This window comes from Maylandia zebra, linkage group LG3 (assembly GCF_041146795.1).
Source record: "Maylandia zebra isolate NMK-2024a linkage group LG3, Mzebra_GT3a, whole genome shotgun sequence".
Classification (NCBI taxonomy): domain Eukaryota; kingdom Metazoa; phylum Chordata; class Actinopteri; order Cichliformes; family Cichlidae; genus Maylandia; species Maylandia zebra.
The window spans coordinates 23,330,091-23,351,960 of NC_135169.1; the positions used below are offsets into that span (position 1 = coordinate 23,330,091).

Sequence of the window (21,870 nt, forward strand, 5' to 3'; positions counted from 1 at the left end):
TAATTTTATATTGAAACATTTTTCTTATTATATTCACACATTTTGGCCTTTTTTTTAATCCAGTACATATTCACGTATGTGTATATGTATAGTGAATTATTATCTTTGATTCAGCTAACTACAGCATAAAAATGACAGTTGTAGTGTAGTGCATAGGTAGTAATGATGAACATGGATACATTCCTTAATATAAAAGAAAGATGAACGAAACAATTTCTGGTGCCTTTTTAGTCACATCAATACAGGATTTCTAACAGGTCTAAGAATTAATCCTTGGAGACCACAGAAAACCTCTGCTATGAGTAAAGAGTAAGTATCCGTTAAGTATTCAGTAAATCAAATTGCCCCCTGTGTGCTCATATAATGATCTGTTGTACTGTTATAAAGTATTAGATCATTATTACGCATGCATTGATGCTTACTGCAAGTAGAGCTGTACTCTTTTGATGTGGCTGATGTGGAGCTAATTTATAAACTATTTTGTATTAAAACATAAAAAAAAAAAAAAAAAACAGTGAGAACTCCTCATCAGTAACACAGTGACAGTGTCCCGTTGAGTCCCAGTAACTTGTTAAAAAGTATCAAATCACCACATTTCGTGCAAATGATGATATTTTTAGTCTAAATAATCAACTTTTAAGATCACAGTGTTAGAAGTCACTCTAAGCACTTTTTAAAGGTGAATGCAGTGAAATGCGAGTAAAGTTTGTTTATTAGGCGATTTTTAAAGACAAAGCCCTGTGAGTGTAAAATAAATAAGAAATTGTCACAATAGCCAATAAAAAGACACAATAGATGAGAAGGTGGGAGCTGTATTACTCCTCTAAAGTACAAGTACATGAAAGTGTGTTTAAGCGCAGTAATATTTATGTGCAGTGAGTTTAATCCAGTGATTTCTCAGTGAACGAGAAGCTGGATGAGGTCTGGCTGTCTGGAGACAACGTCAGCGTGCCATTGCGCATCCGGAGAGCGCGCGCTCCAGCGGTAGGAGCGAAGGGGAGGATGAACACGATCGTGGAGGTTTTGGTGTTGATGGTAATGGCGGGGAGCGCGTGAAGCCGTTTCTCGTGGGATTAATTCTCGTGGACATGGATTTAATGGACGATCGTAGTTGTTTTAGTTGTTACTTCTCCTGAGAGACGCAGACAAACAGAAAGGAGCGGGAGAGATGGGGGACCGACAGCGGCGGACCGGGAGACTCGAGAACCTCACTACCAAGTCCCGGGTCTCCAAGGAGACCAAGCTCCGGTTGCGCGTGGTCTTCCTGGATGACAGCGAGCGCACGTTCGAAGTGGAGGTAAGCCCTTCACAGGGGGCAGTGAAAACATTCATATTTACTTTTCTGAGTGGATCCACATACAGCACGTGTCTCTCTTCAAAACAATATTATAAATGATCAAATGTGTCGAATATGCGTTTTAAATCTGTCTGGATATTATTTTTTCCCCGTTTTGATAAAGCTTTCTGTCACTTTGTTTGCAACTTTCTTCCCCTCCTTCCTGAAAAAAGAAAGAAATCAAAGAGGGGGAATCCACCACGGGCTCTGTTCAGACTGGATTCTTCTCCAACATTTACGCTTTAATATAATATTGAGGATTATGATCTGGGAGTACCTGGTCATGCACTTCTCTGGTCTGACAGGGTTTAATCTGCTGTTTAATATAAGTTAAACCTGCTTTATAGACACTATTTTAGGTTTTTATAGCGTGCTTTATGCAGCAGAGAGTGTGTACTTGTACTAAAGTATTTATTTAGTTAGACTGCAAAACAGAAACTGACCATTTAAGCATAAATGTGCTTCACATTTATGCTTACGAGTGTTCCTTATTCTTAGGCACCAACATCCGACACAAACCCCGTGTCTCTGATTATCTCTGTTGAACAATCAAAAACAGAAGAAGAGCGCTGCAAGTTATATTTAAATAAATAGCAGATCTGTGGTCAGTATACTGTAGCTATACTACCATATTCCCATGTACTTATTTTTTCAGGTGGGTTTCAATCAGTGGCAAAACTGCAATCAAAGATACAAAAGCACAAGATTGCTGCACTCAATAATCAATTAATTTATCTATTACAGATAACTACAGACTGTATAAAAAGATGGAAAGAGTTTCAGGTCTGTCAATCTGGTCTTTCGGTGATGATGTATGAACCCTGCTTCCGGGTCCAAACTACTCTGAGTTTATTAAGGCTGTTGTGTTTTTAACATGTTTTAATGCTTTGCATCTTGTTCTATTTAATCTGAACAAGCACCTTTAAAAAGTCAGTGATAACTGTGAGACTCTCTCTGTGATTATTGCCACTATTCATTTTAGAGCTCGGTTTTTAAAACCTTACAATGTAACTACAGCCCAGCCCATGCAGCAGTATATGAATGTCTAACCTCGTATTGTGGATGGATTATCTCAGTTGTTCTCCTGACTGAAGTTTGGTCCGTTTACATGCAATTACATTTGCCCCCGGCAGCTTTCACAGCTTTTGTGACATAAAAGAAATGATGGATTATATGATATGGAGAACACACAGGAGATAAATGTGTGTTATGTCCTTTCCTGCTTGCACTTACATAACACCGTTTTACCTTAGTGGCTCACAAAGAGAACTACAATGTGAGTTGCTTGCCTACTAACATTAGCAACTTGAGTTTTAGTGTCATATCCAAGTGCAGTTTAGCACAAGTGAGGAGAACAATCAAAACCTCTCCCACCTGAGTTACTGCCACTCTTGACTCTCTCTCTGTGTTAGTTTGTCCAGTAAAATAGGGAAAAAGATGAAATAGGGAAACAAACTCTCAAGCTTTCTGACAACACTGGTACAGCTGTAACAGTTGATTGTTTGTCTTGCAGGTGCTGTTTAGCGACAGAAAAGTGTTTGTGAAGGCAGGTTTGTGTAGATTTATGCATTGCTAGGACTGCTCTCCCCCCTAAAAACTGAAATTAATGCATTAACGAGGCTCAAACCCCAGTTTCTTCATTAGAAATGGTGTGTTTGAACCACCTCCTGTCTAAACTTTCATTCTTTAAAAATGGAAAAGCTCCAAAATGTCTTTTCAGAAACTCTTACGTGGGCTGTTTCACATGGTAGGCACAAATGAGAGAAATTGTCTTTAAATATTAGTATTAGTCATCACAGTGACTAATACTGCCATTACTAATACAGTTTAATTTTCACTCAGCATTAAATATACTGATGCAGTCTTCAGTAACATAATGACAGGCAGAAGTCAGTTAAAAAATACCCTGTAACCTGATTTTTAAAAAAAAGTTTCATTACAGTTGTAGGTGCTTCAGGATTGCTGAACAGCATCCTACAGGAGTGCTTCCAAATCCGCTGTTTAGCGTCAGATTCTCCCAGTGTCCCTCCGTGATCGTCTCAGCAACAGCGTGATACGTAGTCAATGTCACCAGCAGCCCTCAATGGAAGAGTGGATTAGGAAGTGACTGCAATGATTTGGCCACATCTGCCGCATCACCTTTTGATGCAGCAGCACCCCGCCCACTGGAGAATCAAGCGTGGCTCGCCTAAGAAGACTTGGATCAAGCAAATTGAAGACGATTTTAAACAATGACGCCTAACCCTTGAGCAAGCAAATGTGAAGGCAAGAGACCACAAGGCCTGGGAATGCATCATTGACCAAAATGGAAACCCTACGGCACCCACAGCGATGTATTGGCTTCGTGGACAACCACCAGCTAGGGACAAAAGAAGAAGAAGAAAGATAGCCTGTACTGTTTGCATTCATACTTGTGCATTGATGTTCCTGATCTGCCATCAGGACTGCCTGAGCTGTTCATGTTGGACTTGGAGCTGATAAATGTTGAATGACAGCTGATTTTACTGTCACAGCAAACAGAAGACTTCAGAATCACCCCTGGCCAATAAGCGTGTTATTAGAGCTACGGAAACCAGAAAAATGGCACATGTCAACATTGTCAGAGAACTAGCTATTGGATTAGCGATGTTGGCGAGCTACTTTAAAGTTACCATGATATAGATTTCAATATCAAATCTATGCTGTGGGTGTGCTGGAAGTTGATAGGTACCTACCTAGAAATGTTACTATATGTCAAATCGGCGCACTTTGATAGGTCTTTTAAGTGCTCCTGTTTACTCCTATGCATTTCTGGTTATTCTTGAACTCATTTTTCTCTTTTATTAGAAGAGAGAAACTTCACTGCCAGCATGTGTTTTCGCAGTGAAATAGCCGTACAGCAGAGAAACGCCATCCTGAGGGATAAAAGCAGGCCACAGCATCAGGCTCTTACATATGCAGATGCATATACATATATGCCATGCAGTATCATCACTGTGCTAGCATGTTTCCAATGTTAGCATGTCAACAATTCCAGTTAGAGACACATATAGCCATTTGGGGTTGCATCAGGAAGTGGATCTTTCATGAAACGCTGCCTGATCTATCTGACATTATCAAGTGATACCAAGCAGAAATATCACAGTTGTTAACATCTGCATTGCTAAAAGTTATTGGAAAAAGTTTTGTGGTTGTATGTACAGTGTGTCTCTGAACACCTCCTAAAACCTGAATGTTGTTACCAGCTTCATAAGTCATGTGGCTGTAAGCACATCCACCACAAAGTAATGACAGAGAATTAAACTTAGATGGAAAATTCAATTTAATTTTATTTAACCTCCTAGGACCTGTCGTCCACATATGTGGACATCACATTTTGGGTTATTTAGACTAAAATACTCAATTTTGCTCTACAAGGGCCTGATATCCACTTACGAGGACATTATACTGCTACTGTTCTATCAAAATATGAAATGAATATCCTCATATGTGGCTCTTATTTTTCTTAAAAAAAAATAAGGTAAAAAATAAAATAAAATCTGGTAATTCTTTGTTTTTACATTCATCAGGCCCCAATCAGCCCAAATATCAAAGAGAAATTAAAAATGCGTGTCGTGGAAGAGTTTGGGTCTTAGGAGGTTAAAATCACAACAACAGTCACTTCTTGGTGACTTAATTAAGTCTGTCAAAAGAAAGATTTATTTTATTTTTTTAATGGGCCAAACAGCTGCAGATGTTTACCAGCTGTGTGAGGTGTAAACACTCTGCTGTCTATGAACAGCCATGTGCTGCTCTACTATCCAGGTCAGAAAAAGCAGACCAACGGGCCTCTTTTTCAACATGGTAACGTCGCCTGCAAGGCAGTATTGCAATCTAAAAAGAATCTGTGTGTGAGTGTGTGTGAGTGTGTGTGCATGGCTTGCAGTATTGTGCTAGCAAAGGAGCTCCATTTTTCCATGCCCATGCTTTCTTCCCTGTCAGTTTCCCAGCGGCCTCCGGGACATTAGCAGAGTCTGTACAAGAGGAAAGAGAGCTGAAGGAAAAGGCATGGATGGACAGAATAGGGAAAAAATAAAATGTGATAAATTTAGTAAACACCCTGATCAGGCATAACATCACAACCACCTGCCTAATATTGTGTCGGTCCCCCTCTGTACTGCTGTGGGGTCTTTACTTTATGATATAAAGAACCTAGAGGTGACTGTAGTTGGGAATTACTGTGATATGAATAAAATTTAATTTAGCTTAATTTTGCTGCCAAAACATCCCTGACTCACTGAGGCATGGACTTCACTAGACCCTTGAAGGCATGCTGTGCTATCTGGCATCAAGATGTTAGCAACAGATCCTTTAAGTCCTGTAAGCTGTGAGGTAGGGCCTCCGTGGAACTGACTTGTTTGTCTAGCTCATCCCACAGATGCTTGCTTAAGATATGGGCAACTTCAAGGCCAAGTCAACACCTCAGACTCATTGTTGTGGTCCTCAAACCATTCCTGAACCATTTCTGTGCAGTCCTAAAAGATTGATTCTATTCATCTGTATGTAGCATTTTCAGTGGGAGAAACGTTTCGTCACTCATCCAAGTGACTTCTTCAGTCTCAGCTGACTGCAGGTTTCCCCAATCTTATAAACAGTACATTTGCATAATGACTGAAACCAGCCCACTGAAGGAACAATGGGCTGGGAGGTCAGTTCCTTGATCATTAATATGCAAATTCTCTTGAGCATTGATCAACACCACTGATCAAGGCTCATTGATCAAAGATCACTGATGAATTGCGATGAGTACCATTCACAGAGAGTTTGGGAATGGCTGCAATCACAGCATTGTAAGATGGTGAAAGATGTACCCTTAGGCCCCCTCCTCGATTCAGAGATGGTCTTTCCCTTTTCAAGTAAATGGCCTCATTGACTCCACGCTCATACCAGCGTTCCTCCCTGTCCAGGATGTGTACATCCTCATCCTTGAAAGAGTGTCCACTGGCCTATAGGTGTAAATAGACTGCAGAGTCCTGGCCTGACGAGGTAGCTCTTCTGTGTTGTGCCATCCGCTTCGCCAGAGGTTGTTTGGTTTCCCCGATGTATAAATCCTGGCAATCCTCCTGGCACTTAACAGCGTACACTATGTTACTCTGTTTGTGTTGGGGGACCCGATCCTTGGGCCGGACCAGTTTTTGGCGCAGCGTGTTTTGGGGTTTGAAAGCCACAGAGACCCGGTGTTTAGAAAAAAATGTGTCTCGACTGCGCCGATACTCCTGACACATATGGGATCACTGCAGGTTTTCGCTTGGGCAGCGGTTGTCTTTCTCTCCTGGATCAGCTGGAGCTTTCTTTAGGTGCCTTTCCAGCTTTGACAAAAGTCTAGCTGGGATAACCACATTTACTCAGGGCCTTCTTGATGTGATGCTCTTCTGCTTCTGTGGCCGTTGTGTCAGTGGGGATGGTGTTCGCTCTGTGTTGTAGCGTCCTGATGACACCCAGTTTATGCTCCAGTGGATGATGAGAGTCAAACCTTAGATACTGATCCGTATGTGTAGGTTTACGGTACACGTCAGCTTTTAGATATCCCCTATTACTGATGGAAATCTCACAGTCTAAGAAGGCTAACCTGCCACTTTTCATATCCTCCCTGGTGAAGTTGATGTGTTGGTCCACCGAATTAATGTGATCCGTGAATTGTGGTCCATCCTCAGATTTGATTTTCACCCAGGTGTCATCCACATATCTGAACCAATGGCTTGGTGGTGTTCCATGGTAGGATAACAAAGCCCTCTTTTCCACTTCTTCCATGTACAAATTGGCCACGATGGGTGAAACTGGGGAGCCCATGGCACACCCATGTTTCTGCCTGTAGAACTGACCCTTGTGAAGTAGGTTGAATGAAGACACAGTTCCAAAAGCAAACACACTTGGTTGATGCTGAGAGTGGTCCTGTTGCTGAGGTTGGGTCATCCGGTAATCGCTTACGAACTACCTCCAATGCTTCCGTGACTGGGATGCAAGTGAAGAGAGATGTAATGTTGTACGAGACCATGGTTTCATCTGCCTCCATAATGACATCTCTCACCTTCTCAACAAAATCCAGGGTGTTCTGGATGTGGTGTTCAGAGCTGCCTACCAGCGGGTTGAGGATCAAAGCCAGAAACTTGGAGATGTTATAGGTTGCTGGAATTTATTCTGTTTCAACAGGAAGAACTGAATATGTTACTCATCATAGCTTAATGGTACAGAAATACACAATAGTGTTTGTTTGCTACAGTCTGCTTAACAATTATGGCAGCACCTTGTGGATGTTTAGCAAAGCTTGTGGTAGCTAATCCGTAAAATGTTAGACATGTTCTGTCATGCTGAATTTTTCCCCGATGTGCATGGTTCAGTCACTCAGGTCATGTTTTCTTAACCTTCAGATTAGTTTATCAAAGCTGTGACACCAAGACTGAGGTGAGTCCGCTGATTAAAACAGAGAACTGTGACGCGTCACTGGACCATGACAGCAATTTCTATGTTTGGTTTATGAACAACTTGTGAATAAAGCTTACACGCTTGAGTTTCCTCTGGAGTCTCTGGTTTCAGTCCAAAGCTTTTAAGGTTAACTGGTTTGGGTCAATGACTGAGTTTTAATTTGTATTATTTTTGCTACATCTGGCAACTTTGTGCCCTCTGGTGCATGAAATACTGATCCCTGGTGGATTTTCTGTGAACTGCATGTGTCCAATTCACAAAAGTAAAATAAATAAAATGATGTGAAAGAATAATAAGAAATAGAAATAAACAGCAATAATGCAAGAACTATATATCAGGGTAGAATTAAGTCCAAATATAAAGTACAATTAGATGTACATAGTCATACTAAGGTAGGACATACAGATTGTACAGGTGTTATTATATAAAACTGTATCATAATGTGTACATCACAGTTCAGTAATCAGGCAGTGATTCAGTAGCCTGATGGCCTGTACAACCGCACATGTTGAAAAATAATACTTAACCAATATGTTGAAATTTAAACTTGTCCGTACGTGATGAGCTGGACATGTTCAGTGTTACTGCTACCTCGCAATGTGTCATGACACCTATGACAAAGGTAACTCTGTGCCTGTCTTTGAGATTTGACAAAACTGCGTTTGTTCCTCTGGAACCAGCTTGAACGAGCTAACACTCCACTGCTGTATGCAATGAAGGCCCTTCACTAGTCAAACAAACACGTGTAAGCTTGTGCAGATATCATTAATGAAACTGTTTTGCTGTTTTCTGCTTTGAATTCACATCCAAAGTTGCACATCGCTCACTTTTTCCTCTGTTCTGCTCTGCTGGAAACTAACTGCTCTGCTGATCTGTGGGCGGCTGTTTGCTTCCAGTAATTATCAGTTAGGCCTCTTCTTCTCTCTATAATCAGTTACAGCTGCCATGTCCTTCGTCATCCTCCCTCTCCCCTAATAACCTTTCTCCTTCCCTCATGACAAGTTAATGAGGGACGTCCAGTGACCCCCCCCAACAGGGCACTAAACACCAGCTATAAGACGGTGAAGGCTAAAAAAAAAGCAAAAACGTGTCACTGCAGTAAGTGAACACCGCACAAACACCAGAGACAGGTTCAGGGCTCCATGTGGGCACACACTACTACTTTGATTTAATCCTGAATTAAATTTAAGACACAGGGTCTTCAAAATAGATAAACAATAAGGCAGTACTTTTACATGTTTGTAGTGTCCTTTGTATTTTTGTCTAATGTGGTTAAAGTGACCCATTCTTCTGAGCTGACTCCACATTTCTATTCTTGGACTCTACTAGAAAAGCTTTGCATGATCCAGAGTTCAAAATAATCATGACGATGTGGGAGATGCACCTGACTTTACATTTTCCAGTGTGGCTTGACGCCCCAACCTCGCTTTAACTGGACTTTCTTCTGATTGGCTGCCCCTTAAAGACAAAATACTTAAATAACAAGTGATTAAAATAGTAAAATATCTGGTTATATAAGATTGTGACAAGATTGAATAAATATCAGTTTTTAGAAAATAACAAAAGGGGGGGGGGGGGGGGGGAATAGAGGAAATATAACTGTTAGTTTAAAGGACAGAAATGGAGGTAAAAACAGGACATATCAAAAATAATCACCCAGTTTCAAAGTGATTTAATTTCTGGCTGGAGTCACAAACTTCATATGGATGTAGGGGGTCACACCAATTAGGTTGGTGTGCAAACAAAAGTAGTAGCAGAAACTCTTAAACATTGTAATTTAACAACAAACATTAAAGGAAAGATGCACAGCTTATATACACTGCGTTCCAAATTATTATGCAAATTGTGTTTAAGTGTCATAAAGAGTAAATAAGTTGTTTTTCAATTAAACTCATGGATGGAATTGTGTCTCAGGGCTCTTTGTATCACTGAAATCAATCTCGGACACCTGTGATCATTTGTTTGCCAGGTGAGCCCAATTAAAGGAAAAACTACTAAAGAAGGATGTTCCACATTATGAAGCAGACCACCATTTTCAAGCAATATAGGAAGGAAAAATGATCACTCTGCTGCTGAAAAGAGTGAAATAGTTGAATGGCTTGGACATGTAATGAAAACCTTAGATATTTCACGAAAATTTAAGCGTGATCACCATAATGTTAAGAGATTTGTGGCTGAGTCAGAGCACAGATGGGTTCATGCAAATAAAGGCACAATGAGGAAGGTTTCTGCCAGACAAATACATCAGATTAAGAGAGCAGCTGCTAAAAGGCCATTACAAAGCAGCAAACACATATTTGAAGCTGCTGGTGCCTCTGGAGCCCTGTGAACATCAAGGTGTAGGATCCTCCAGAGACTTGCAGTTGTGCATGAACCTTCTATTCGGCCACCCCTAACCAATGCTCACAAGCAGAAATGGCTGCAGTGGGCCCAGAACTACATGAAGACTAATTTTCAAACAGTCTTGGCCACTGACGAGTGCAGTGCAACCCCGGATGGTCCAGATGGATGCAGTGGTGGATGCAGTGGTGGATGGCTGGTGGACGGCCACCATGTCCCAACAGGGCTGCGTTGTCAGCAAGGAGGTGGTGGAGTCATGTTTTGAGACAGAATCACGGGGAGAGAGCTGATCGGCCTCTTTAGGGTCCCTGAAGGTGTGAAAATGACCTCTGCAAAGTATGTGGAGTTTCTGACTGACCACCTTCTTCCATGGTAGAAAGAGAAGAACTGTGCCTTCTGCAACATAACCATCTTCATGCTAGTCAATGCACCATCTCATGCTACAAGGAACACCTCTGCATCAAATCAAATCAAATCACTTTTATTGTCACATCACATGTGCAGGCACACTGGCACAGCACATGCGAGTGAAATTCTTGTGTGCGAGCCCCACAAGCAACAGAGATGTGCAAACACAACAACACAAACGGGCAAAATACAAGAATGGCCAACCTGAAACTAATAAATATATGTACAATACATAATAGTGTATGCATTTCTGGATGTGTATACTAAATATTTTCCTACGTGTGTGTGTGTGTGTGTGTGTGTGTGTGTGTGTGTATACACATTTTTACAAATTAAATAGTAAAAAAATAAAATAAAACAATAATAATAATAATAATAAAATATATAAAATATACAGAGTTGAATATGTGCAAAACAAGTGGCATTTATATACAGTGTGGAGTGCATAATGTTGAAGTTCCAGTAGTGAAGCTGAGGTGTCTATGACGTGTTCAGCAGTCTGATGGCCTGGTGGAAAAAGCTGTCTCTCAGTCTGCTGGTTCGGGACCGGATGCTGCAGAACCTCCTTCCTGATGGAAGCAGTCTGAACAGTTTATGGCTGGGGTGACTGGAGTCCTTGATGATCCTCCCCGCTTTCCTCAGGCACCGCTTCCTGTAGATGTCTTGGAGGGAGGGAAGCTCACCTCCAATTATCCGTTCAGAGCACCGCACTACTCGCTGGAGAGCTTTGCAGTTGTAGGCGGTGCTGTTGCCATACCAGGTGGTGATGCATCCAGTGAGGATGCTCTCAATGGCACAGTGATAGAAGGTCCTGAGGATGCGGGGGCTCATGCCGAATCTTTTCAGTCTCCTGAGAAAGAAGAGGCGCTGCTGCGCCTTCTTCACTGTTTTGTTTGTGTGTACTGACCACGTAAGATCCTCAGCCAGGTGTACGCCAAGGAACCGGAAGCTGCTCACTCTCTCCACAGCAGCGCCGTTGATGGTGATGGGGGTGTGTACTTCTCTGCACCTCCGGAAGTCCACTATCAACTCCTTTGTCTTTGCGACGTTGAGGGTGAGATGGTTGTCTTGACACCAGTGGGTCAGGGCGCTGACCTCCTCCCTGTAAGCCGTCTCATCACCGTTGGTGATAAGACCCACCACTGTAGTGTCGTCCGCAAACTTCACAATGATGTTGGAGTTGTTAGTGGCTGTGCAGTCGTAGGTGTAGAGTGAGTACAGGAGAGGGCTCAGTACACACCCCTGTGGAGCACCAGTGTTCAGTGTGATGGGGGATGAGGTGATGCTGCCCAGTCTGACCACCTGGCGTCTGTCAGACAGGAAGCTAAGGATCCAGCTGCAGAGGGAGCTGCTCAGTCCTAGATCCTGCAGTTTTCTGTCCAGCTTCGAGGGAACGATGGTATTGAATGCTGAGCTGTAATCTACAAACAGCATCCTCACATACGTGTCTCTCTTCTCCAGGTGTGACAGGGCAGTGTGTAGTGTCAGGGCTATGGCATCATCAGTGGACCTGTTGTGGCGGTATGCAAACTGTAGAGGGTCCAGTGAGTCGGGTCATTGGCTGCTATCGGCGTAAAAGGAGAGGAACTCATGTTGTGGTCCCCATTCTGACTTCAATCCTACTGAGAACCTTTGGAGCATCCTCAAGCAAAAAACTATAAGGGTGGGAGGCAGTTCACATCCAAACAGCAGCTCAGGGAGGCTATTCTGACATCCTGCAAAGACATTCAAGTAGAAACTTTCCAAAAACTTACAAGTTCCATGGATGCAAGAATTGTAAAACTGCTATCAAATAAGGGGTCCTATGTTAATATGTAACTTGATCTGTTAAGATGTTTTTGATTGAAATAGCTTTTGATTTCAGTGAAATTGATCTACTAATGCTGCAAATTCAACAAATGACTATTTTGAATTCTCTACAACCTATAAAATCTTTTGAAGCTCTGTGTGCGTAATAATTTGGAATAGTGCATTTTAAGTTTTTTATTTTTGAAGAACATACTGTTTTCATTGGGAGTTTTGTTCAGCAACATTTGAATTATATTCTGTTGGTCGATGACTCGAAAATGATGCCGACTGTCATTTGAATCGACTATTTCAGAAAAACAGAGAAAAATATAATTTGCATAATAATTTGGAATGCAGTGTATATATCTGTTATAATCTGTTCATTATTTCCCTTCAAATGGAGCCACGTTTGTAAGGGAAATACATTTGTGAGTTGAGCAGCAGAGTTGAGTATGCGGGTTTTGTCCATGAAAAACAAGCCAGACCTTCTCTGCCAAGGCCAAACAATTTATTCTTGAGTCTTGTTTGGTTTAATTTAATGGATTGGATAATTGAAGTCTGAAGAAACAAGACATAGCAACAGTTTACAGTCTATTCATTGAACAAATGGACCTCAGTACCATGTGGAAGAACCATACACAGCCTGGTATCTCCTCCTCATGCTGGTCACCAGCTCGTTCACACACTGCTGTGGGATGGCATCCCATTCATCAACCAGCATTTGTCACAAATCAGCCTGTATAGTTGTGCTTTTGGCATTGGCAGAGAAGACCCCTTAGGTTTATATATCTATACATATCTGCCAGCAAACTGAGTTTCCAATGACCCAAAAGTCACTGGAATCCAGAGTCAGGGACATTAGTTGAAATACACCATTTTTACAGATTTGTAACCATGACGGCAAAAGAAATGTGTGAGACTTCATGTGAAAGGCAACACCTTCTAATATTTGAAAATGTGCCTAATTAACAAACTAGTGAAAAAAACAAACAAACCTAATCTTAACCTTTCGCCTGACGTGTTCACCATTAGGAGGTTAAGTAAGACGAGCAATGAAGGTCTCAGTTTCCATGGATACAGTTCAAAATTTTCTGCCGTTGTCCTCTGTCATGCCTCAACTTTTTCTGTCTGTTGTCTTTTAATCATTTAATGTCCCCTATGCATATCTTCCACAGATTAATTAAATATGAAAGAAAAAAAATGGCCATGATTATGCAAACTCTCATTAAGCAAAGTATTAGTGGATAAAGTAACTGAGCTGTAGCACATTTTTCTGGGCTCCCAGGAGCACTCCCGGACTTTAGTTTTAAGAACGTCTCAATTAAAAAGTCCTATTATCCTTCTCACTTTAATTCTCTCCCACTCTTTCTTCCAGCAAAAGGTTTTAGGTGGCGACTTCTACAACAAAGTGTGCGGTCATCTGAAACTGCTGGAGAAGGAGTACTTTGGCCTGGAGTTCAGACACCACAGTGGCAATTATGTAAGAAATGCTGGATCACACAGATACGCACAGATCAGTGCGGGAGGTTTTTAATGTCTTAACAAGTTTCTGTTGCAGGTTTGGTTGGAGCTGCTGAAACCTTTGGTCAAACAGATCAAATGTAAGTCATATCTGTCCTAAGATTAGTGCTCTGACTTCATATTTCCTCCAAATATTTCCAGATCTCAACGTCTCCGTTGGCACCATTGTCCTACGTCTATAATCTCTTTTCTTTTCCCCTCTGTCAGACACCAATGATTTATTCTTCAGGTTTATAGTCAAATTTTTTCCACCAGATCCTGGACAACTCAAGAGAGGCCTCACCAGGTAAAGTCTGAGCATAGATGTGATATATGTGAAATGCCACAGTAGGTGTACTCATACTGTTTTGTGTGTGCACAGGTATCTTTTTGCCTTACAGATCAAGCAGGACTTGTCTAATGGCAGTCTGACCTGTAATGACAACAGTGCCGCCCTGCTGGTCTCTCACATACTGCAGTGTAAGCATCAAAGTGCATCACACCTGCTGTAATTTTTTTTTTTTTTTTTTTTTTTTGCGGAAGATTCAGAAAAGTATGGAGCCCCGCAAGGGACATGGCAGAAAAAAAATTACGATGAAGTTTTGCGAGATCTCGCAAAACAAACTCGGGATCTCGCAAAACTTTTGCGAGATGTCGCAAAACTTTTAAGATATTTCGAGTTGTGAATGTAGCTATGTAAACGTCAAATATCTGCTCGGTTTACAAGACATCACATATTTGCAAAAGTGCTCCGACGTTTTTGGAGATCTGACACCCACCATCTCGAAGCTAATGGGAGGTCGAGACCTACTACAGCCGGGAGGAACACCGCTCTCCCGGCACATCGTGCCTCGACCTCCCGGTCGGCTTCGAGCTGGCGGCCACCAAAGAATGCGGCTAAAACTTTTGTGAGATCCTGAGTTTGTTTTGCGAGATCTCGCAAAAGTCCGTCTTAATTTTTTTTTCTCCCATGTCCCTTGCGGGGCTCCGTAGAAAAGTACTGGAAACGTTCCTCAGACATTTTGGTCCATATTGACATGATAGCATTACACAGACGCAGGTGCTCATCCCAGAGGTGCTCAGATTCAGATGTGGTGATTGTGCAGCGCGTTTGAGTACAGTGAACTCATTGTCGTGTTCAAAAAAACAGTTTGAGATGATCTGAGCTTTGTGACATGGTGTGTTATCCTGCTGGAAGCAGCCATCAGAGGATAGGCATAGGCAATGGCATTTAAACAATGTTCAACTGTTTAAATGTGTATTTTAAGAAAGTATCCTCTTACAATTACACCGGCAGTTTCTTGGCCTTCACTGACAACAGTGGCACCTGGTTTGGTCTTCTGCGGCTATAGCCCATCTGCTTCAAGGTTCAGCATGTTGTGCATTCAGAGATGCTCTTCTGCATTCCTTCATATCATGTTATTTGATTTACTGCTGCCTTCCTATCAGCTCAAAGCAGTCTGGCCCTTCTCCTGTAATCTCTGGAATCAACAAAGTATTTTCACCTACAGAGCTGCTGCTCGTGGGATATTTTATCTTTATTGGGACATTTTCTGTAAAGCCTAGTGATGGTTGTGAGGGAAATTCCCAGTAGATTAACAGTCTCTGAAATGCTCAGATGAGCCCATGTGGTACCAACAACTGTGCCACACTAAAATTTGAACTTTGGTAGGAAATCTATATGTTTACATGGCTACATGCATTTTTCTGCATGTGTACCTAATAAAGGGTCCGGGGAGTACATAGTCATTATATACATTATGTTTTTGAAAATGTGTTTCATATACTGCATTTACTTAGTCAAAGATTTCCCTCTAGACCAACGACCCATTCCGATTCTCTCCTTCCCAAATGGCCCAAAAATGGTGACTATACTGCAATTAAATATTTAAAACGCAGAGAAACTAAATATGTGTTTGCATGCATTTGCATTTGTGCTACAGCAGAGATAGGGGACTATGATGAGGAGCTGGACTGCCAGCATTTGGAGATGAAGCACTATGTTCCCAACCAGGAATATCTAGACCACAAAATCATCAAGTTTCACAAGAAACACAGGTATGAAGTGAAGCAGAAGACACTGGTGCTCTGTAGTATGCGGACAGTTTTGTCAAACTAGTGTTAATTTTGACCAGAGAGAAAGGGCAAAGTATTAACTGGACGTAGGACTGCGCCTCTTTCCCCCATCCCACCCATAGATTCTTTTAAAAAGACGATAGATTTGAAAATATGATGGTTTCCAACCAAAATGCCACTTTTGAAACATGCATTTGACGTGTTGTTTGAGTCTAACTAGGAGAAATTTTGTTGGAAAAGCAGAAGTGACTGCTGGGTCAAATTGGCAGCAAAACAACAGCAATGCATCCAACTCTCCATAAATCAGAGGCTGGATAGTAATTGTGATTCTTTGTTTCTGTCCATAGAGGACTCTCTCCAGCAAACTCCGACATCCAGCTGCTGGAGGTGGCGAGGAAGCTGGACATGTATGGAATCAGGCCTTACCCTGCCTATGATGGGGAGGGAATGAGGATCAATCTGGCTGTCACACACTCTGGAGTGCTAGTCTTTCAGGTGTGTCCACTTCCACATAAAAGGACAAATCTTTTTATTTTTTTTCCATCAGAAAAATTTCCTCTTCTTCTAAGCTAGGAGTTGCTGTTTTAGCATAAAAAAGTTGGTTTGTGAAGTTACAACACAATAAATTTAATGGATCTAATAAACTAACAATCATTCATTGTATGCGAGATAAAACAAGATATGCGAGATGTGTAGAGATAAAACCTGAGGACGTCGGTGATCCTTTTTAGTTTTTACAGTACCAATAAAAGTTTACAATTTCCATGTGCATTTCTCAAAAATCAACTAACAGGTTTAGGAGAGGAACACTGTTTGAGGCTAAATATGTGTGCAGATGCTACACTACACATTACATATAATCTCTCATTATTTTTTTCTTGTGTTTTTCCAGGGAAACACAAAAATCAACACATTCAGCTGGGCAAAGATCCGCAAGCTAAGCTTCAAACGCAAGCATTTCCTCATCAAACTACATGATAAAGTTGGGGTGAGAAACTGGTCCAGTTTGGGCCACACGGTTTTGCTTTTTGTCCTATGAAGATTTATCTTTGAGGGGTGTACCCTGCCTCCCACCCTAAGACAGCTGGGATTGGCTCCAGCTCCCCCGCAACCCTGAAAAAGGAAAAGGGGAAGCAGATGGATGGGGTTTTTTTTTTGGCCATTATTCAATAGTTGAGCTGTTAAGAGTAGAAAAGAAAGGGTGGTGGTGGTGTGGGGTAGACATGTAGAAATGAGCCATGGGCCAGACTCGATCCTGGACATCTGCATTTCAGCCATATGGCATGTGGTCACCTGCTCTACCAGTTAGCTAAACTGGCACACCTACCATTAGTATTTAGTATGGAATAATGAGTGAGTTTATGTCTCACTCCCCTGTGAGTGAACAGGGGACTCTTGTGATGGATGCATGAAAAATGGGCAGGTCCAAATATTTAAGAGATCTTTGGAAGGAACAAAACATTCTGGCCAAAAGAGTAAGGCTTTTGTGGAGATCTCCTGGCCAGTAGTTCTAAGTACTTGTGAACAGCATGCAAATAGGCAATGTAAAGATCAAATCCGATCCATAGCAGCTACCAAGTTACTAATGTAAAGGTTCTACAGCTAGAGCACTGGTGCCAGTTCCCACAGAGCACCCTATGGGGGCTTTTAAGTTCTCCGGTAGAAGACTTTTTGGGACTTGAAGTGCAGAGAGCATGCTATACAGAGGCGGTAAATATTTGACTCATCATCGTCTTATTTCATGTCCATTCAGCCCTCGTGTAAGGATACACTAGAGTTGGCCATGGCCAGCCGTGATGTGTGTAAATCATTCTGGAAGATGTGTGTGGAGTACCATGCTTTCTTCAGGCTGGCTGAGGAACCAAAGGCCATACACAAAACTCTGCTGTCATGTAAAGGCTCCAGCTTCAGATACAGGTAAAATGCAGACAAGTGCACATAATGCTATAATCTGAAGGTGCATTCAGGCTTTTGTATAATACATATATATATATTAATCATCTTTTGCCCAAAATCAAAGTCATTTACTTCCAGTGTCTACTATGCATGAATTGTTCTCCAACCATTTAGTGGTACATCATCTGGATTTAAGCTTGTACACAAATATTTTGACTCACAAAACTTTGTACTTACCTACTCTTGTAGTGTTTGAATAAACCATCCTGAGCTTTCCAGCTTATCCAAAGGACAGATCATGTCGTGGTGATCAGTCTGTCCACAACTCACAAGAATCCCTACTGATAGTATTGGTTAGAATTGAACCAAACTGTGCTCAAAGTCATTTGCTGATTTATAAGCAAAAACCTGAGAAATATGATGGACTGTGAGCGTTTTTTTATTACCCTTTTCTTCTGATGAATATTCAGACTCTTTGTTTTCAGTCAGGTGTGGTAGTGTGTCCATCTGATGTTAGTAATGTTGTTTGGCAGTGGTCGGACCCAGAAGCAGCTGCTGGAGTGTCTGGGATCAGGGGAGAAGAAGCCTTCACACTTTGAAAAGTGAGAGAGAGATTTTATTGATGCTTCAATTTCCTTTTCATAAGCAAGAAACTTGCTTATGCATGTACTTCAAAAGCAAGGAGCTTTAAGTACTTGAAACGGCAACATATTTTATTAAGCCATCTTATGTAAAGGTCAAAGGATCTGGAACAGAGGAATATTTTGTGATCAATTTTTATAGTCTGTGTATAACATCCGTTATTTTATTCCTTTCTCTGTCTGTCCAGGATGTACAGTCAGACTGACTGTGACCCCAGACAATGTCGATCTTCTCCTGATCTCCTCACAGATGTCTCCAAACAGGTAATAAATATGACTGTTCAGTCTTTAAAACTATTACTTGACACACAAAGCATATTCATGTCTGACAAAATTAAAACAACTACTGTTCTATTATCTGTTTTTAATGATTTTGTTTAATTAACTTGAAGAGCTATGGGTTTTTCAAAATTTCATTACATGTTCTTGGGCCGTTTTTTCTTCTTTTTTACAGTTCTCTGATATTATCTAATACATACATACTCTGATATCATATGAGCGAATTAATTAATGGTAGCATAATCAAAATATTAGTAATAAAAACAACTCGAGTGTTCGTGCCTTTTCTTCTCAGGTGTACGAACATTCCCACCCATTCCCACGGTCAAGTCGTGCTCTGGCAATACACAGCCAGGATCAGCTGGACCCGCATCATCGAGACAATGATATTGAAATCAACGAAAGAGTGGCTAAACGCAGCCATTCATGTGTTGAGGTCAGCCAGAGGCCTCGCCTCCTCTCCCAAGTCACTCCTCTTTCTCCATCTGTCAACCAGACAACGCCGCCTTCACCCTCACTGAAGACGAGATCTGCTTCGATATCTGTAGTAGAGGACGCAAGGGGGGTACGAATCGGGACACAGCGCCAAGCCCAGCGGTTAGCTGGTGTCTATGGAAACCGATCTAGACGTCGACCCAACCCCCAGCCACATCCAGATGCAGGACAGCAGCTGGTCCTTCTCTACCCTAACAGCCCTGCCTACCAGTATCATCCTGTCCTCCCATCGTTCCCATTAGGTGGCTCCTCGCCACTCAACCGACATCCCTACTTGTCGGAATTTGTTACCGTTTCCTCACTGGAACGAATTCCACATACAAGACGGCGGGATTATGTGACAATGGATGGCATAACACGGCCATCTTTTTACCCAATGTGTCACGATTCGCCATCTAGTTCACCAATCAGGAGAAACCTCCGCTCCAGTGGTTCAGGTGGGCTGGGATTGGCCAGAATGTACCAACCAGGAAGCAATGGTGCAAGAATCAGGGGCGTTGGACATACAGAGGCGGGTCATTACAGCGATGACTCCAACTTCCTTCCTGGACTGCCTCGCCGTGTAGCCAGCCAACCTGATGTCAAATTAAACCTCTCGAGGAGCTCAAACACTGCCTTTAACCCTGCTTCTGAGTTTCGCCCTCTTGGTTACTACCCCCACCTGACGCGCCCCTCCAGACCCACCTACCTCCCACTAAACTCTTCCCCTCTGCCTGAACGCCCCAGTTCACTATGTATGATTGGCAGCACTGCGGGAAGCTACAGCGACTCAGACCCGGAGGTTTTCTATCCATACTACTGCCCTGCCCCTCAGGTAGGCAAGATGGTACGGTCCGCTGGACTAGCCAGGATGAGGTTTTCATCGGGGAGTCTCCAACTTGATGAGGAGGAAGAGGGGGAGGAGGAAGAGAAGGAGCATGCAACAGCAAAAGAAACTGCAAAGAAGGAGCCAGAGGGTGAAGAGGAGAAGAAAGAAAAGAGTGAAGGAGGAGCGGATACGAAGGGAGCGGCAAAGGTTACTGAAGTGACGCTGTAGAAAAGATTAAAACATTAAAGCGATTGATGATCACAGTCAAAACTGGAAGGATAATTTAAAATAGCACATCCTCTGCAGACTGTAGATAACACGATAAATGTATTAGATAAGAAGTGTGTCGTTTTGAGGTGCACTGGCAGATGAAATGTATTTTTTTGCCTTCTTCAAGTGAAAACCTCAGATTTTGAAAAGGGGCTACTGTTTTAGTGGCTATTTTATAGGTGCAAGCTTACAAAAACAAGTAAATAAATAACAATAATAATAATAATAATAATAATTAGTATTTTAGAAATTAAAGATGTTTGACAAATTAAAGCAGACAACAATTTAAATTTTTTGTTAAGGTGTTTGAGCCACTACAACATTAACTCTTCAAACATTCCTTTACCAGAGGGGTATGGGCACCATGTTTCTTAAATATTTTCCCTCATTTCATGTCTTGATGATGATCATCAAATGGAGACACATTGGTCTCCTGAAGATGTTAATTTTAGTTGCAATCTGGTGACTGTGAAGTTCATAGGCTACTCCTTAAGCCGTGTTAACTATAAGGTAGGCCCATATATAGGTGGAGGCACTGTCATCCTGAAATAGACCACTCACATCCCATACAACTGGTCAACCAGAACAACTTTCTATTGGTTTTCATTTTTCGTTCCCTCTAAGGCAGGGGTGGGCCAATAATTTTTCCAAGGGACTACATGAGAAACTGGGACTGCAGGGCTGCATCAATTAAGCTTATTGGTGTGGCCATCCAAAAAAGTCCCAGTTTCTAACGTGGCCCCTCGGAAAAAGGAAACCGCAAAATACCCCAAATGTCTTAATAGAGCCAACAGATGCTCTAAGGGCCGAGCATTCTAGGCTGTGCTTTTCTCTTAATGTCTTTATGTGTGTCTTTTATGCAGTCTCTCACTTATTGACAGTATGGTTAAGGATGGCTCACCCAAACGTATCACTTTTCCACATTTCTGCAGACCAGTGCCTATGTTGCTTTTTTGCTTTGTAACCCCTTTCATTGAAGCACTCTATAGCTATGTGCAGTACATGTGTGAAAAGCATACCTAGGTTGAAAAAAAAAATGGATGAAGCAACTGTGACGTTAGCTTTTCGGCCACTGTTACACTAGTTTTTGGAGCCAGAATTTACCATATCTGGACAAGTTATCAGTTGCTGGTAAAAAAAGGAGAGTGTTTGGTCACAACCCCCCTGAAATCTTGGTAGATAAAGAAAATCTGTATTCCCCAATTGACTGGGCAGTGGATGCCAAGTGAGAGCCGCTAAATGAATATGGTACTGCACTGAAAACCTCTTTTTGATTGATTTGCTCACTGGCAGATCACTACGGTGATCCAGTTTGCGTGGAAGACGGAGACTTGACTACAAACAATCACCTAGTGGTGGTGAAACTCTGAAAAGTGCATCTATTGGAAAGTGTTGATTTTATCATCTTTGACGTTGCTAACCACAGGCAGCAACCTCCACTGCCAGCTGATAAGGGAAAACATATTTTTTGCATACTAAATAGTTGTTGCCAAGGGAACAACAACCGATCTGTGTGTAACTGAGTTTTAAAGTACAAAGAATACGCCAAGAATCTGCATTCTTGGCATTACCTTTAATCGTCCATAATTGTC

General features: G+C 41.8%; 1 protein-coding gene across 1 annotated transcript; it reads left to right on the top strand.

Annotated features, from left to right (window-relative positions):
• The first annotated feature begins 1,002 nt into the window (after positions 1–1,002).
• On the top strand, positions 1,003–20,549 carry LOC101478381 (FERM domain-containing protein 7). The gene is made up of 12 exons (XM_004570126.3): positions 1,003–1,297; positions 13,689–13,793; positions 13,872–13,914; positions 14,042–14,120; positions 14,196–14,293; positions 15,757–15,871; positions 16,237–16,384; positions 16,782–16,877; positions 17,643–17,806; positions 18,319–18,387; positions 18,615–18,690; positions 19,001–20,549. The coding sequence occupies exons 1-12, from the start codon at positions 1,169–1,171 to the stop codon at positions 20,234–20,236; spliced, it is 2,358 nt and encodes a 785-aa protein (XP_004570183.3). The 5' UTR covers positions 1,003–1,168; the 3' UTR covers positions 20,237–20,549.
• Positions 20,550–21,870: the final 1,321 nt, after the last annotated feature.